The sequence below is a fragment of the Merops nubicus genome, unplaced genomic scaffold (assembly GCF_000691845.1).
Source record: "Merops nubicus isolate BGI_N331 unplaced genomic scaffold, ASM69184v1 scaffold12309, whole genome shotgun sequence".
Taxonomy (NCBI): domain Eukaryota; kingdom Metazoa; phylum Chordata; class Aves; order Coraciiformes; family Meropidae; genus Merops; species Merops nubicus.
Window position 1 is genome coordinate 1 of NW_008631720.1, and position 19184 is coordinate 19184.

Here is a 19184-nt window from a genome sequence, read left to right on the forward strand (position 1 = left end):
ACAGGACTTGCCCTTCATGAACCCGTGGTGACTGGACCGAATCCTGCATGATTTTAGCATGACTTGGGTGGGGAGTTGAGTAACATTGTGTTTTGCCAATGAACAGGCCCAACAAAAATGATACCACCACCAGCAGGAAGATGAGCCAATACACAGACTGTATTGTAGACAAGAAGGACATTCCATGAATGATCACTGGGGGTACAAACAGGTCAATCAGCTGGGACATAATTGACACCACCCCGATCCCACAAATGACACGACTCAGCCCACAGCAGGTGGTACAAACAGAGACCCGAGGTTGCCCACAGCTGGCATGGGAAACAGCCAGAGCAGCAGCTGAACACATCAGAGAAAGGTGCCCACATGGCGACTCTCACCTGATCGACCCGCGTTCACAAAGGTCTAAACAGACCAGGGCCCAGCTCCAGGAGAGTCAGGAGGTCTGCCCTGAACCAGGCAGCTCTGGGGAGTGCACTCCACAGACAGACACTCCTGACTCCCTGCCAGTGGCCCCAGCTTTTATCCCCCAGCAGAGCCCTGACCTTTGTCAGCTCCCTGCGGGACCCCTGGGGCTCATTTCCCTTCTGGCTCTCCCTGCAGGGCCGGCCGCACCCTGGGGGGAAGCTCTAAGGCAAACTCACCCCTCTGGATGAAGGGCTGTGGGAATCACCCCTATGGCAACCTTAATTCAGGGCTCGGGGTTCAGACCCCAAAATTTCACATAGTCATATAGTTTTAGCAAAGAGCCAGACGGAGAAAATTCTGTTTCTTCGTTCAAAGGTGGAGTATATGACAGTTGCTCTGTGCTGTGTCTGTGTATGGGAGGCTGGCTTCATGCTAATAAACGGCCGGGATTATGCATAATTTCCATCTGTTTCAGACCACAGAAGTCATCCAGAAAATTGTACTAAGTTTTTAGATCATGATTTGCAAAAATGCTTTAAGAGCACCAGTTTCACAGGAAAGCCAACCATAATATCCTTCCATAGTTACCACAGATTTAATTTACAGCAAATGAAGACTATCCCACATTCAATAACACTGAGTAAACTTCCAAGTGATTGAGATAAAGAAAGAACATTACTTGTGCTTTCCAAAAGTATATATTTGCCCTGAAAGGTAAGCTGTCCTGCTAAAGCCTTGCACTATGCCTACAGTAATACTTGTATTTGCTTTGTCATCCTGGGCAGCATTTTCCATATTGTCACCTGTCACCATAGCAAATTCTATTACCAGCTGCTCGGAACAGACTCAGCAATCAGTCAGGCTCCATGCACCACTACATTCACTAGACAAGAATAATTTACTGTACCTTTGACTTGCAAAGGAGTAGAAAACACAATGTAGAAAGAGCTAAATATAAGGTACAAAAAACCTTGCTTGTTTCTAGTTCTTCCGGTTTTCATCTGTCTGGCACCAATACGCATCCTGACATGATTGCCCAGCATGATTCAGAAGGTCTCCACTAAGGCAAAAATCCCTTCTTTAGAGAACATTTGTTAAAAATAATTCGCAGGGCTTTTTTTTTTTTTGTTTATGTTTTGTTGATTTTAAAAACAAAAACACTTTTTTTTTGACTACTGTTATTCATTACATAATTCTCAAAATAAATTGTACAATGCAAAATGTTTTACCCCCTAAGGTAAAATGATAGCAACTGAGACTTTCATTAGCACTAGTTGGAAAACAAATAATAAAGGAACAATTCTTCCAATCAGCTTGCCTCCAGTGAAATGGAAGCAGTCATTACCTCCCACAGCAAGTCCAACTTTTAGCCCAGCATGGACATTTCAGGTACAAAAATCTGCAGGATAATCGAAGGGAATAATAGCACAAATGAATCTAGGCTTCCTGAACACCAGTAACTCAGACTAGGCTATTCTAGCATCTAGAGACAAAAAGTCTCTGGGAGAAAACAGGATGCCAGAAGAAGGCCAGCAATGACAAGGACAGTTTAGACTGGGGTGGCTTTCACGACATCCACCTGGCCGACTGCTTCCCTCAAAGTGAGGCTAACGTGGACATGATGTCATAAGCCCTTGTTCAGAGTCAACTTCTGAAAGCCTCCAAGACCACAGATCCCACCACCTCTCAGAGCAAGCTGTGGCGGCATCATCTTCCCCTTCTCCCCACAGCACTTGTCAGAATTTTCCTTTAATGAGCTTGTTTGTCCCTTTGCTGTTCACCTCCAGTAAAAGTTCATCCCCTTCTCACTGCTGACTCCTGTCCAAACTGGAGTTAAAAGCCAGCAAAAGTAGCAGTGTTGTTTGTTTACAAATTTAAAAGGAATGTTGTCAAGCATTCGATTACACTTTTTATTTTCCTATGCTACCACAGTTACAGTCATTTATACAGCCCAATACTTTGCTGCATCTGTACTTCTATTTATAAACCTCAACCTTCAGAAAAATTGTAGCACATCTTTCCCCTATGCCTCTGCTTTTCCTTGAGTCTCTCTTCTCTCTGGCTTTTCACTCATCCCATGCCTTAAGCTTTCTCTCAAAAGAAGCGCACGAAGAAACATTAAATCTCATGGGGGGGAATAACTAAAAATGTAACAGAAGTACAGGACTCTATTGCAGCTCTCCACCCTGAATCTGAAAATAGGCATCATATGAAACACAGAATATTTGCATTCTAGAAAATATGACTTTACTAAACACTTGCATCTGACCCATCACAGCTCAGAGCCTAGCAAACCCTGCTGCTTTTGGCACAGAGGGCTGAGAGTCCTCTCTGAACTGTTCTGGACTCAAAACCTTTCTGATGTTGACATTGCTTTACTCAGCTTTGAGAGGGAAGAATAACGACAAAGAAATGCTCCCTTCTTTGGAGGCTGTTACAGACTTCCCAAGTATATCTCATTGAATGAAAGCAAACCGTTGTAAAGGTCTAACCTTCCAACAATTTAATAAATCCTAACAACTCAGTAAAAAACTGAGATAAAATTAATAAACATGCCATCATACTATTTCTATATCAAATACAATTGTCTGAAAAACCAGCCAGTATTCAGACAAAAGTAGTGAGTGAGTTTGGTTATTGGCTGTTTGTTTTTAAGCACAGCATAACAGATATATTCCAATTATTTTACTCAAAACATTAGCTTCAACACCTTTTCTGATCTGAGCGTACTAACTCAGCAACTGCCGAGACATGGGTCACAGCAAAACTCCCAGCAAAGAGGTGTTTGCTGGTATTTCCAATTAGCATCAGGATTGAACATTACCAAGAGCCAGCAATAAGAAACACTTTTAAACCCTCCAATCTTTGCTTGTATTAAAAGCATTAAATACCACAATGCCTAAGTAATATCTATGAAAAATCAGGTTTCCTGCGGTACACACTGAACATAAAAGTTACACCTATGCTAGCAAGTAGTGTGGACCAGACAGAGATCTGCAGTGTCGCTGCTGAGGACCTGATGCCTGCACGATTCACATTTCACAGCTTCTATTTCCTGGCTGGCTGGCTTTTTAAATTTGGAATCTCTCTAGAGAGGGTGTGTTACACACCAAATTATTTCAGACTAAAAGGATCGTCCTCCTGCTAAGTAGCACTGATCAAGAATTGAGCTGGTGTGCATTACTGTTCAATTTCCAGCAGCAGAGAAAAAGGAAGATGTCTTCAAGTGCTTCATCTGCTAAGGATCTGCCCCTGTTGCCATTCAGCTGATGAGCTACTGTAATCTTGTTATAGCATATTGCTCTAGCACTTCAATGTAATAACGTGTCTAACACAGTTAACATTAGTAACAGATGCCCATAAAACAGCTTGACATGAAAATGGCTGGGGTCAAACAAAACCAGCAATTCCTGCCACTAAAACTGCTGAGCCAGTTTTCCCACGGTTTGCAGTTAAGCCTTTAAAGGCCTGTGGACAGAGAACATTTTTTTCAAAGAGTTAAAGATATAGAAAAAGTACTTCCATGCCATTCATTTTTCTGTCCAGTGTTTGTGCTTTTTCTTTCCTGTCCAAACAGATGAACTTGCAAACACCACAGGTTCTAACTCCCCCAAACTACTCCAAGTTTACACTGCTCTCTCAACAGCAAGCATGCAGCAGCCTGAAACAGGGTCTGACAGTACCTGTGCAACACTATTGACTACAAACAGCTACACAAGGAAACCATCAATTATTACATTCAACATCTTCACTAAAAAACAGAAAAAACAGAGTTACATTAGATCTATTTTCAAATTAAGATGGTGCTATTCTAGCAATCTAACTGCAATGCTTATTCTTCAGTGTAAGGGACATTGTGTGCAATGCACTGTTCTGGTCAAGGAAATCAACCCTCCATAAGTATCAAACTCAGTAATCACACCTAGCTCTCAAGTACTTTTTATAATGAAGAACTAAAAGTGATGCTAAGCAAAGTTCTGCAAGTGTGACCTTAATAAATGCAGAACACCTGCAGAATTTGACAAAACACAGGCAAATGCACACAAAACCAGTATTGCAGTTAATTACCAAGTATTAATAAAATAGCTTACACCATAATAAATTTCTGTCAAACCATGTTTTGTAATCTAATCTTACATTGGTCTTGTTACATGCAGAATGTTGTTATGTGAAAAGAGAACATGCCTTAGCCTAAGTGAAATCTTAACTGCCTAACCAAAAAATTGTGAGTCCAGATCTAGTTATTGCAGAACAGAAACGTACATTACTAAACATAAAAAAGGTCTCAATAGGAGTATCACTTAAAACTGTTGTACGTGCACCCCCAGTTCCCTTACTCCTTTCCCTGGTGTTAAGCTTACACTTCAGCTCTGGATCTTGAGGCTGACGGCACCTGTCTGTGGAAGGGCTGTGTGGCAAGCCACCGACCCCAGCCCAGGTACGACACGGACAGTTCCTCCTTCCTTCATCTGCAACTGCCTGGAGATCACCTTGTCAGCTGATAACACACTGGGAACACCTTGCTCTTTCTTCATCTGCAGGTTAACAGCTACATCCGATTTTCACTCTGTGGTACATTTTACAGGTGAAACATCTTTTTGTGTGTCACACTCAGCCCAGGCTTTGTCTGGAGCCAGGACTGTGGCACCCCCAGTTCCCTTACTCCTTTCCCTGGTAAGCTTACACTTCAGCTCTGGATCTTGAGGCTGACGGCTGTCTGTGCAAGGGCCGTGTGGCAAGTCACCGACCCCAGCCCAGGTACGACACGGACAGTTCCTCCTTCCTTCATCTGCAACTGCCTGGAGATCACCTTGTCAGCTGATAACACACTGGGAACACCTTGCTCTTTCTTCATCTGCAGGTTAACAGCTACATCCGATTTTCACTCTGTGGTACATTTTACAGGTGAAACATCTTTTTGTGTGTCACACTCAGCCCAGGCTTTGTCTGGAGCCAGGACTGTGTTTCCTTGGGTGGCCGCTGGGAAGCGGTTCCCAGCCCGGGGGTCTCCCCTGCCAGCCCAGCTCCCACCTCTTGATACTCAGGTCTGTGCTGCATCCAGGGCAGCCACCTGAAGCTTTTGTCACCCTGTCAGGTCTCCATTCCCCTACACTATCTTATTCCATTACAGCTGTAAATACCCCATTCTACACAGAGCAATTACACAGTAATTTGCTGCTGCCTTCTATTTAAAAACCTGTGTACATACCATAGAAATAAAAAGTACACAAAACAAACTAATCATGCCCACCAGGCCATTAACAAATTGTTGCTATAGCTAAACCAAGCAACAGGAAAGGTCCACGTGAGTGTGGGCGAAGCAAACCTGCTAAGCCAGTCCTGAGGCTTTACTGACTTTACTGTGACCTACCACTAGCAACAGTAATAAGCTTTGCTGCAAAATGTCAGCATTTGCAATAGAATTGGACATTCTTCTTACCACAAAAGAGAAAAATTAATGTCTGGAATGCTATTGTTCTGAAATGGTTCGTTGCCACTGTACAGTACCTGTTTGCCATAAAATTTGAGACCTGTATAACCTTCTCTTGCAGACCTATGAAACAGTAGTTCTAGATATATTAGTGAATAATTAAGTAATTTTAGTATTTAAGTAATTTAAGTATTGAAGTAAGAAAACTTTTAGAAGACTGAAATTAAATTCTAGTTCATAGTAGCAGCATCTTGAGAAGATGGTCCCTCCCTCTATGCATTAATTTTTTGCTTCACTTTTATTTGGAATGAGAGTATATGTCTAAGCAACACCTACAGACCTTAATTAGCCTTTAATTATATACCCAAAGTAATGAGGCCAATAAGAGTTTGAGACTAGAAATACATACTGCACCCTTCTATCAGTTCTGTTCAATGGTTCAGACTGATTGTAGATTTAGATTAGAACTTAGGACAAAGTTCTTCACTATGAAGGTGGCAAGATAACCAAGCAGAAGTTGTGGTGCCCCCTTCCTAGAAGTGCTCAAGGTCAGATCAGATGTGGCTTTGAGCAACCTGGTCTAGTGGAAGGTGTCCCTGCCCATGGAAAGGGTTTGGAACCTGATGATTTTTAAAGTCCCTTCCAACCCAAAACCTTCTATGATTCTATGATTGTTAATTATTCAAAAATCATTACAGCTAGCAATGATTTTCCAGTGGAAAAATAATCTTTAAAATGCCTCTGTCCCACTCTTTTTCTTCTCCTCTTTTTAACAGTCTTCATGCAGTGGAAGGGCTCCACTCTCGTTAATCAGTGCAATGGCAGGATGGAGCCTTTGTGCAGCTGGGGGTTGCTCCAGGCCATCTTAGGCTGATAATTCCACCCCTTCCTAGAAGCAAGCTGGGAGAGGGGATGAACATCATTTCAGAGAAGACAGTTTTGACTGTAAAGACAATCAATCAGCCATCTTGTACTACCTGCATTTTAGGCACAAATGGAATCACAGGGGTTCTGAAATGGCACCTTCTCCCCCTGACAGGTCTGATGGCTTCTTCCTAGAAAGGCTATGTACTAAATGTATCTAAGGGCACTTCTGCACTGGGAGCAAAGACAAGCTACAGAAGTTATGCTGTTTTTTAATTTCCCTATACAATGCAGTTTTACATCCTAAATTAACTGAAAAATATCTAATCAGTAAGTTGATCTTATACAGCTATTGTAGGACACTAAATATGACAGAGCAATTCAGCTGTTGGCCCAAATGCTGATCTAGCTACTTCAGCTACTTAAAAAAAAAGAGCCTCCAACTCCAATCTTTTAGTTAATACAAAATGAATGAAATACTACAGGCTGGATAACAGGAGTTTATACCTCAGAAAAACTGTGGTAAACCCAGCTTAAAATTTAGGTGCCAGATTTTTAGTTTCCCCACAAGCATATTTCAAAATTGGGAAATATTAAGGCAAATGATTTAGCATAGCAATATATAACCATTCTAAAAATATTAAAATACCATCTATGTGATGTAGTTTCATCACTATTCAACAGTGGTTACATAAGCTTTTAAATTTATTGCAAAACATATTTCCACCACAACATATCAGTCTCCAAAAGGTTTTTATTTATCATCCCAAACAAGTAGGTATTATAAAAATAAAAAATATTTAATATTATATTTATCAGAGTTTTCTTTTCTGAAACAAAAAGCATACATAGAAAAAAAATTAGTTTTCTATGGATGTCTCACCAAACATCAAGCTCTGCATTCGTTCTACCATTGCAGAAAAGTGAGGCACCTCCAGAAGAAGGAAATACAGTCCTGGCAGCCTGTTCTTCCTCCCTCTGAACTGCACTGCTCTGCGTGCACACCTACAGGCACTCAGTAAGGGCTGAACTGAGGAGGGTGGCTGTCTGCAGGAGGTGGAGGAGGCGGCGGTGGGGGTGGTAAGAACGGGTATGACGAGTTGTACACGTTCGGGCCTGTCCACATCGTATTCAGATTGGAGGGCTGGAGATGGAATTGATGCATGTTATTAACAGACCCATACTCTGGAGGAGGAAAGGCATACTGTTGCACCATTGGGTTTTCCTTCCTATGAGGCTGTGGAAACGCTGGAGACTCCTGATGCATTCTGACGTCTGAAGGGTACAGCTGTGGCGGTCTCACTGGTGGTCTCAAAAAACCTGGGGGGCCTGATGGAGGAGGAAAGGGATCCCTGAAGAATCCTCTGCCACAGTACCCCCTTGAGTAACTGGAAGTAGGCTGTGGCATTGACTGATGTCTTTTATTCTCACCTTAAAACAAAACAACACAACAACAAAAAAGAGACATACATTTTAATACTACTTTGGGAAGATTAAGTTTAGTCCTCAAATCTTTCAAGCTGAAGTAGTGAAAAATTGAAAAGTAATCTTACAAATAGCTTAAAAAAACCATACTGGCAAATAATACATAAACAACAACAAAAAATATTGTTAAGTCTACTATTTAATAACATCTTGATTTATTAGAGTAATACAAAAAGTATGATCCCAAGGGTTGCAAATTCAGTCACTAAAAAAGAAATTTCACTTACTTTCCTTTCAGGCATTTTCCTTTGTATTAATGAATCACAGGAATACTCAAACTGTGAGTATTTTGGAAGCTTTGGTTTAAAATAAGATTAAAATACTGATTAACTGTACGAAAGCACAATCATCAAGATAGCTGTCACTATTTTTATGAGATAAAATCATTCCATAGCATTCGCTCACCTAACGCATTTGTTTCTGGTTTGAGTTTCTTTCTTCCTTGACTTTGAGGCTTCTTTTTCTTTTGTTTGGCCTCCCTTTCTTTTTCATCATCACTGAAATCCAAGGCCTGGGCAGGGAGGGAAGAGAGAACAAAACCATAGAGACTGTTGAGAATTTCAGTTCTAGAAAAAAAATCATTACTTAGAAAACAACCCATCCTGCAGTCAGCTTATAAGACTGTTAAAGCCACAGTTTCCTATTTAGCATTCAAAGAGACATCCTGTGTTCAGCTCACCTGGCTTCTCAACATAATAAAAACATCTAACACTCCACGAATTTCTCATAAGACAATTATAGAATACTCAGTTACTCCTTCTAATTTTTCTAAAACCAGCAACATTCAAGGACTGAACAAAAATTTTTGATTGCCTAGACAATAGTAAGGGGAAAAAAAAAGAGGAGAATCTCTGAGGGAGCTGGCTAGTTATTGCCAAGGAAGAGCTTTCAAAGGGCCAACTTCAGACTGGGTGAATACAGGTGTTAAACATAAAATTAATTTGGTGACCCATACTCAACACAGTTAAACTACATTAAAAAAACCTCTAGTCTAAAACTGGCACTAAACTGGAATTTTCAGTAGTGTATTTAATAATATTGCTCCCCTTAAACTTGCAATATTATTCCAGAGGAATTTTCAGCTTTGAAGAACATTGTCATTCACAATAGCTTCAATGTCACTGCAAATTCTGTCCCTGTTATACAAATCTTTGCTACTTTTCAAATCCTAACTTATATTTAGAATGAAAAAAAATTATCAGTCAGAAAAGTAGTCTCTCAGCATAATTAGTTCCTAAAAAATACCTCACTCATATGACTTAAAGGGGTAGGGTTTGTTTGTTCTCAACCTCCCCTTCCCAGTTCTGAAAAGAAGGGGTTTGCTGTTTACTGATGTATCTGCATAGTACACACAGAGATCTCAGAAACACTGTACTAAGAAAGTGCTCAAAAAAGCCACACAGAAGTTAATTCTGAATATGACTATCTCTGCTACACAACTGGATTACACTCTTACTCAAAAAAAGCCACAAAGAATACAAGATGATATATAATATGAAGTAAAAGCTTTCATTAGCTCCTGCTTTCCTAAGGACCTCAGTACATCACCACCTTCCACTAGAGCAGAAATAACAAACAGGTACCTTCTACTGCCAGCTCATGTCCGTGTAACACCCCATAAAAGCTGCCTCATGGAGTAACCCCAGTGACCTGCTCCTGCCAGCCCTGCAGCACACAGCTCACACCTTGCCATCCTATGGCCCCAAGACAAGGCTGAGAGACACTGTACTGCTGAGTCCACAGTTCAGCTGGGCTTACTACAAAATGTCAGAAAAGGAACATTAACCCCGTACAGCTTAACACAGCAAGCATTAAAGGCCTAACATGGACTGAGTTAACAGTCATACAAAAATGAAGCTTCACAGTCCCACAAAAAAAAAAACAATTCCTGCAATTGCACATAGTTTATCATAGATGCTGGCCAGAAAAATTATAGAATCAGCTGCCAGCTTTAAAAGTCTAGATGCAAGAGACAATTTCAAGCACCAGTAGCATAAAATTTAATCTGTATCCTTGTCAACAGCTATTACCTTCACAGCAACAACTGCTTTCAATCAGCTCACCAGCTGTCACAGTTCAGGTATCTTAGTGTAAACTCTAACTGCTGGAACTACCCAAGGACTATTCTAACTAAGGATTACAAGATGGTAGACGTGGTATTTTCTCCAAAACAGAGAACACAAATGGGTCATGAAGTCACAACAGCCAAGGAAATGAAGATGTCACAAAAAGCAATCAAGTTTGTCAATCCTTGCCATCACTGACTTCATCCAAGTTTCCTTACAGTAAACCTTCATGTTGCCCCTGTACTTTCAAATTCTAACCTAAAGGTAACAGCATCATAACTAGAATTAAGAAAAATCATTGTTTTTTTTTTTCCTAAACTACCAGCTTGGGAAAAATTAAAAACTCTGTATCTGCAGAAGATTTCACAGCTTCATTATATTTAGCAAAACTGTAAAGTTACTTGAGTTCCTATAAATTCAAATTACACATTTACAAGCTTATTTTCTGAACAGTTTTAAAAAAATAGTCAATAAGCACATTCTGTATCATCATCCATAGAAAACTGCTCGACAAAAGTAAGCTAAGACTAGCCAAAAGTTTCTAAGTATACACAGGCTTTCAAAGCTCTATTGATCACATACCTACAGCCCACTTCTATGCAACACTTAAATCTCAAATGCTGATTACCTGTGAGATGATGTCTCCTTAAGAAAGGAAGGCAAGTGACACCTAGAACTGACAAATGCTCTTTGAGAGCAGTTAACACTGCTCAGCTCAGTTCCATTTGTGGGATAAAAAAAATGGAATTTCAAAATGCATCATCCTCATCACAGTGGAAAAAGCAACATGCTGGGTTGACACATTGATAAATCATTACAGGACCTACTTTCTAGCATAGAAAAGCCCCTGTGACAACATTCTCCTTCAAGCCAGAACAACTGGACTGGGACAAGGACTGTGAAGGCAAAAATTGATGCTCTGCCTCACAACATGGCAAGTGTCCTTCACAGCATTGTTCTGGACAAGTGAGCAGGTTCACGGTGCACTGGGTAAAGAACCAGCTGGAGGGCAGAGCTCAAAGTGTTGTTGTGAATGAGGCTACACCTGGCTGGTGACTGGTCACAAGCTGCATTCCTCAGGGTTCAGTTCTAGGGCCAGTTTTATTCCTTATATTTAAGACCCATCTGGATGCAGAAGTGGAATGCACCACTAGCGAGTTCACTGATGTCACCAGGCTGGGAGGTGGTGCTGACTCTCTTGAGGGACAAGCCTTGCAGAGGGATTCAGATTGGAACATTCGGCTTTAAAGGCATCAATGGGCTAAAATTTAGCAAGTCCAAATGCAGGATTTTTCACCTGGGACAGAGTAATGCTGAGCTTCAGCTATTTTTGGTAAGACATGCTCAAAGTAGAAACTGCAAGGAAAAGCCACTCAAGTGTTGATGAAGAAAACAAATCTCAAGAAAACACAAATAAACTACCAGCCTTGCAATTCTTATCAAAGAGAATAACCATGAGAACTACAGTTAGAATGGAGTTAGGGAGCACTGGATAGGAAGCCTGGATGTCACTGAAAAAATCTTTACAGATCCTACAGTAAATGACAGTCAGAAAGAGCTCTCACTTCTACATCATCCTGTATGACTTCACATTGAAGAAGCTCATCTGCTCTCATTAAAACAGTGTTTTGTAATAGGAAACAGTAGGGAAACCTTACTAAAGAGCTATTCCAAGAATGCAACAGAGGAAGTGTCAAGTTAATCTAACAGCACAGATGGCTTAAACATCTAAGTAGTACAGTTTGTAGATCACTAACACACCTTTAAAGACAAAAAATTGCTTGTGTTAAGGTAAAAGACAAAGCTGCAGTGGAAGAAGAGCAAGGACAAAAATTCCCTAGCAGAAACAAAACTATTAGGCAAGGTAAAAGCATTGCTACTCCAAAGCTGAATGTTCAGGTTGCCAAACACATTCTTGAAGGACTACAGGAACTGAAGAGACACATTTTACCAATTGCAAAAAGCTAGCAGAAAAAGACAACTAGTGCTCTTTGCACTGACAGTGAGACCTCTCCAAGAAAAGCATGACCAGCAGCATTTTCTTCTCAATGAAGAGGTATAACCAACTCTTGTCTGCCTTTAAAAAAAATAAGCTTCTACTTAATTACTCTACATAGCAATTTTTGTATATGTATCTTGTTTAATGAAAACCAGTAAGACAAAAAAAAAACAAAAACAAGCTATATTTACTTCAGGTGGTGGCTCTTGGTCATTCTTCCAAGATGCATCTGAACCTTTTTCCCTAAAAGAAAAAAGACAAAACCAAATCAAATCACAAATTAGACAATCAAGATGAAGGAAGATGGTGCAAAGAGGCTATGAAACATCTCTGAGTCATGTAATAGCAGCATGTTACAGGTCAGAAATAATTTCCAAGAACTGTACTGTAGCAAACAGAGTAACACTTTCTTCAAGGTATCAGATGTCCTACACTGGGAGCTGCCTGCTTTTTAATCTGTTTTTCTAAGTAATGCATGTATAAATACTTAGGACTTCACCACACAGGCCACTGGAAAAGTCTTCCTACTTTGAGTGAAGACTGAACATTCTGCACAGCTAATATTAAGCTTTGACTGATATTCTCTCAACACATCCTTTTGAATCTAAATTGCTTTGAACCTGAATTGAGGTAGTTCACTGCAACTTTCTTAACCTGACCAAGTGCTGGCTACAGTCAAAAGCTTTCTTATTTTTCTGGTTTCGTAACACCTCTCCAGCTCACAAGGACAATGAAGTAGTACAGTAGGACACAGGCTTTAAGTAAAACTATAGCAAAGCAGCAAACTGAATTTGGAACCAAAACTCCCCTAAGCTCAGCTCACAATTCTATTAACAGAGTGTTAAATAGATAACAGGGTTTCATCTTCTATTTTGTTGTAAATGTAAAATTCAGAAGCAAGGTAAAAGACAATTAAAGAAATAAAACCTCAGATGTCAAAAGCACCAAAATGAATTTGAAATGCTATCATTTATTTCACCCACCACTCAGAACTTCACTGAAACTTAAGACATTGCTTTGATTAGCAACGAATTTCTAGAACAGATTTAAATTATGTTGTTAAAAGTCTATAGAAGGTTTTCCACAAATTTAATATTTTGTCTGAGATGTCAAGACATTCTTTATCTGTGCAGACAAATTTTTTGACTCAATGATCTCAAAGGTCCTTTCCAACCATACCGATTGTGTGGAATTATATTAAAAAAAGCAGTACTGAAAATTCTTACTTGCAAAAAAGAAATAAATTGCTAAAAACATCACGTCTAGTGTGAAATGTCTTCAATCAGTGCTCTTACAATTGTTTGGTTTTTTTTCTGTAGCCATCAAGTCAGCAACAGCCAAGCAGCAATAACTACATCCAAGTACATAATCATTGGCTCTAGGTAGCCTGGACTTAAGAGGCCCTTAGTCAAAGGCTTCCCATGAGAACACTGGCAAGTCCTCTAGAGGTACTTTGTGCCTCAGCCCCTAACCATGAAACTGAAGCTCAATCTCTGTGTATCAGAAGGAAGCCATGCAGATACACCACCTTTGTGACTATGGGCAAACTGTATTAACAGGCAAGTTATTTTAAAGTTCAATTAGAAGAAAATGTTACAGGAAAGGAAGATAAAGGCTCTGCATGAGTAACTTCTTGGCTGCAAAATCCAATGCAATGATTTGTTTTTTTTTTTTAATCTCACCTCTGCAAAGACAAAAAGTAACACCCTTTTTCTCTTTATTATGAACTGACTTTATTTTCTTCCTCTTATCTTGTTATTTTGAGGTAATACATGTCTGCCAGAAATACCAGAGCATGCAAGAAGCTCCAAGACCTATGGCCATTACAAAGCATATAGTACTACTGACTACAAAATTTAAACCTTGTAAATTCTTCAGGCAGCTTATCTCATTCTTCCAATGCAGCCTTCCCCATTTCAGCAAAACACAAAATACTTCTCATGCTCTGAGATACTTCATCTTCTGCAAAGAACAAACTAGTAATTCTTTGCTTTCTGAACTCAGAAACTGCTAAGATCCTGAAGTCTAACAAAAGGTGACTCAGAGGAATCATGAAAATACATGAGCTTCTTTAGAATTACTTTGTGTTTCAGGCAATACAAATCTATTTTTAGCAATAAATTATTTTGCATTGAAGAAGTTTTACACTACTTTCATCTATGTTGATATAAAGTGTAAGGCTTATTCATAGCTCTGCAACTTTGTACAATGCAAGCAGATTGCATTCCAGATTTAAATAAAAGCTTCAAACTTAAGGTTTCTCTCAGATCTTAATCCTGATTTGTTTCCTTTTCAAATTACCATCAGAGTTTTGAGTAGTTCTAAAACTTTAAGCCTGTAATACTCCATAAACTGGCCTGCACATAATCTAACAAAAAGCAGGAAATAAAAATCATTGGTCATCAAATCTGCCATCTGCTAAAGTCTAAAGGCTTTCCTGTGAAGCACTGACCATGGCTCAAGTTGCCTGCTATCCATGCCATTTTGGTTTCTTCATATAGGTAGGAATAACTACATTTCTGTAAGTCAGAAATCAAAATTCTTTATCCTTTTTCACTGATGCCTACTTCGTGATGTGAAAAGGCAGCTTCAACAAAGAGTACCAACTGCTTCACAAAAGCTTAAGAAACTTTACTGACAAAACTCAGAAATAAAATACTGTTTCAGTGAAATGTAACAAGTCACATTACTCAAATTATGGTTTCTGTCAGATGACACAGGTTTTTGCACTCCTCATTTTAATGCAGGGCAAGAATCAATGTCTGATGCACTGGTCAGCTGCTCTGATCAGCTGTGAAAGGCTGAAACTCACCTAGTCTTCAATGCTGTACCATAAACAACAGCAAAGTACTATGAAAAGAGTTTCCAGACTACTTGGAAAGCATGTACCAAACTAAAACATCAATCTCACATCTTAGATGCTAAATACAGCAATCAGATGATTAAAGTCTGTGCAGCTACTGTGCTATGCAACAAAGTTTAACTGCACAAATCAAAGACCATCTGGCATCATAATGCTGCAGAAAAACAAATAAACCACAGAGTGAGAAAGTGATTAATTTTGGTCTTCACTGGAAGGAAAGAATATGCTTGCTGCTTCCACAGAAATGGGAAAGAAACAAAACAAAACAAAAAAGACTCCTGTAGGTCTGATCACACATGCATGACTAAAGAGAAAAAATAATTCATTATGGATACTGGCAGAGTTGCATTCAATGAAGACACCAATATTATTAGCTGTAGCCAGAAAAAAATGGCAACTGAGATGAGAACTAATCCTGATAAAGAGAGACTAAGTTGCCTATGTGACAATTGATTTTTTTAACCTATAGTTATTTCAGAAAATTATTCATCAATAATTAGAACACTATCATCTAGCAATCATTTATTCTTTATTTCTTATTCTGTATCTTTGAGTACATTTTCTTTTAAATGGCAACAAGTCCTATTCACACATGCTACTTTCCTCAGGCAGCCAGATACACAGACACTAGAAGTTTCTGAACATCACACTACATGTCCACACACATCTCCTCTCCCCCAGATTTACAGCAGGTAATGTTCATATGTTGTTATTGGAGAATCGTTCTCCTCCAATGGTACAATAGATTTATTGATAATGTAATTCCACTTCTGGCCTTATAACATGAAATAAAACCAGTAAATTTTATTTATAATAAACAAGTTTATTGTAAGTTATGAAACCAAACAAGAATCTGAACAAGTTCAGCTTGCTAAACCATGACATGTATTATGTATGCAAGAAGGTGTCAGGGACAGAAGCCTCAATGCTTTTTTGTTTTGTTTTGTTCTGATATTTTGACACAGCATCATGAAAGGAAAAAAAGCTTAATATATTAAATTGAATAAGAAGCTATTAAACTTTAGTAACACTGTAGAAGCTTGTAGCTTACAGCTACTCTGTACTGTTCTGAAAGGCAAAACAGTACAAACCTGTTAATACAACACAGTTGTTAAAATCTAAAGAAAGTTCTAGTGTCAAGCTTAGTCATACAGTTTGTCACTCAAGGCTAAACTTTAACTCAGTATTTTCACCTATATTAAAAAATACATTTTAATTAGAGTAGAACAAAAAATGAGACTCACTGTTTTAGTTTCTCTGCAAATATATACTGGGTGAAGTCCTCCACTGATGGAGCAAAATACATGCTATCTTGCACATTAATACCTTTTGCTTTGATATGCTCAGAGCTGTTAAATCTTAACACATAAAAAGGATGTAAAACAGGACCAAATATCTCAAATATCTGAAAAAAAAAAAAAATTAAAATGTTTACATAAGCCCCCAAGAGTACATAGCTAGCTTCACTGTAGACAAACATGAACCTTTAAGATGCTCTGTATTTAAGAAGCTTGATATATTTTCAAAATGCAGCATCAAATAAAGTTACTTTCATGCTTCAGTTCTATTACATTTTTTTTGACAGCATTTCCCCAGCTACTGTTTAAGTTATAATGTGGAAAAAGTAAGTTCTCAAATGCTGATGTTGCCTTCACCTGTCCAGCTGCACTACTTTCACTGTTTGCTTCCTGTACTTCAGTAATTATCCCTTTTGTCCAATGTCTATTCTTCTCTATTACCATTTCAAATCTCTTGTGCCTGGAACAATCTCCTGATCGTTTATTGCTCTAAGTTCATCTTTACAAGAAGCCTTCATGTCTGTTCTCCAATGCTACTAAGAGCAGAGCATTCTGACATGTTGTAGAGAACATCTGCAATTTCTCTTTTTTTTTTTTTGTTTCATTCACATCTAGCATTCAAAGATGTTACAGTAGTGAACCATTCTAGACAATAGCTTCCCTTCCCCAGAAAAAATACACAATTTAATGCAACACCCCTCTCAGCAAACACTCTTCATTATACTTGCATAAAACACACACTGGCCTTGAACTGGAAAAATTGACCTTAAACATTCCCCACTTTTCCAAGAACTTGATTCTAATTTCTCCAATCTTTGCCCCCAAATTCCAGTAATGAAAGAGCACAGGCTGCTACTAAAGACACTGTATGTCTGAAAGCAACCCCTCCCTCCCCACAAGCCATCTCATAGAACAGCAGAAACTCACCACACAGTAATTCTTAAGGACGCAAAGACTGCAGATTAGGAATTGAGATTAAAAAAAACAGATGACTATATCAAGAGTCAAAAGTAAAAAGAACAACCACATATCAAGGAACCACTATCTTTCACTTAGCTGTCTTCAACACTACTTGTTGGAGCATAAATACTTTGAATTTCACATTAAAATAACAGGGGTATATGCTTTACATACACTCACCTTTCCTGCCGCTTGCCGATCTTCTTTAAAAATTATGCTTTCCTCATTTACTGGAGGTAGGCCTCTCAGTGATTCAATTACTACTAAAATGGAAAAAGAAACAAACCACACAATCAGAAGTTTGTTTTAACAGCAGCATTTAATTGCCTAGAAACTTAAACCACATCCTTATTTGTCTAATGAAGTGCACAGAGGTTCACTGGAAAATTCCTGCGCACACACGAAGCTACCTACAGTTACACACCTCTTCCCCAGGGATACAGGAGGGCAAGATTTACATCTGTGTGCAAAAATTTTGTTCTGAGTTGGAGAAAGAAACAAGACCATATGATAGACACAAAAGAGAAGTCTCAGATATGTATGTGTGAGAGAGCTATAGCTATTGTATTAATCTGGGATGTTTCTTAAGTGCATAGCAAAAATAACGTGGGGTTTTTTTGAGTGCAGATGCACATGTGTGTTCTGCCTTCTTAGTGTTTCATATGAAATTCTCCTTGGAAAAAAAGAAAGGAGGTGGCTGTTCATTATAGCTTCCCCTAGTAAGTCCTAAGAATCAGACTAGAACACAGAAGGTGTCCAGCAGCCCAGCCACAGCAGCAATCAGTGGTGTCATTTAGGTATGCAGATAAACAATTCAAATACCAATTCAATACACACTTCTGCAATTTAGAGTCATATGTACTTTAAAGTCATAAGTCATATTACATCTGGGCCTAATCCATGATTAATCCTAGTGGTCATTAGAAGTCAGACTGAGCAAGTCATTCTAGCAGGTCAAAATATGGAATCTTGGCACTTAATGGACTTAAACCCTTATAAACAGACACAGAACCATGTTCCTCCTTCATTTAACACAATTGATACACAGGCTACTTCACTTTCAGGTTTCCCAGATTCCGAGGTATAAACAGCTTATTCACTGAAATCTTTAGAATAATCACTCTTTGGTATTAGTTCACATTTTTCACTTTCATCTATGGAAATGTGGGATCTTCCTTTACATTCAGTAGGAATGATGCTTAAAGCTCAATACAGAGGCCTACCAGCATTACACTCAAAAATTCTGATTCTGAAGGTAATCTTCTCTACCTCAAAAACACCAGAATGCTCAATTAAGCATTCTCAATGCCTCCATCAGCAAATTAAGTTGCTCAAGCACTTAAGTGTCACTCAGATTCCAACAAAAACTAACAAGATTATCACTGCTACACTTACATAACAGGATTTGAAGCAATAAACATCACATATCAAGCTAAAACTCAGGCTTTGCTCCTATTTCAGTCTGCAAATATCTTGTGATGCCAAGCAAGCCTGGGACAATGCTACAGGCTCAATACCTCACTGAATTTAGGGAGAATGAGGGAAATGAGTTTGTGCCTATATGTAAAGATAAAATATACAGTGAAAAAACCCTGTGTGCTGCTTAACCCTGAGGAGAAAAAGACCCTAGCCAAAAAAAAAAAAAAAAAAAAATTGACAAAATACCCAAAACAAAACAGAACAACCCACCCCCAAAACTCTCAGAGAATGCTCTCAACTTGATTGACCACACACAGCCCCCCAGTCTTCCAGCAGCCTAAGGAAAATAGTCTGAAAACTTAAGTCATGCTAGCCCCATGAAACCCAGGAG

General features: G+C 39.0%; 1 protein-coding gene across 1 annotated transcript; it reads right to left on the bottom strand.

Annotated features, from left to right (window-relative positions):
* Nucleotides 1–7718: 7718 nt before the first annotated feature.
* On the bottom strand, nucleotides 7719–17637 carry NAF1 (nuclear assembly factor 1 ribonucleoprotein; the record flags this gene model as incomplete). The annotated part of the gene is made up of 5 exons (XM_008947677.1): nucleotides 7719–8134; nucleotides 8594–8699; nucleotides 12445–12496; nucleotides 16361–16521; nucleotides 17555–17637. Coding segments are annotated over 5 exons (818 nt in total), but the record flags the coding sequence as incomplete, so codon positions are not given.
* Between the last annotated feature and the right edge of the window lie 1547 nt (nucleotides 17638–19184).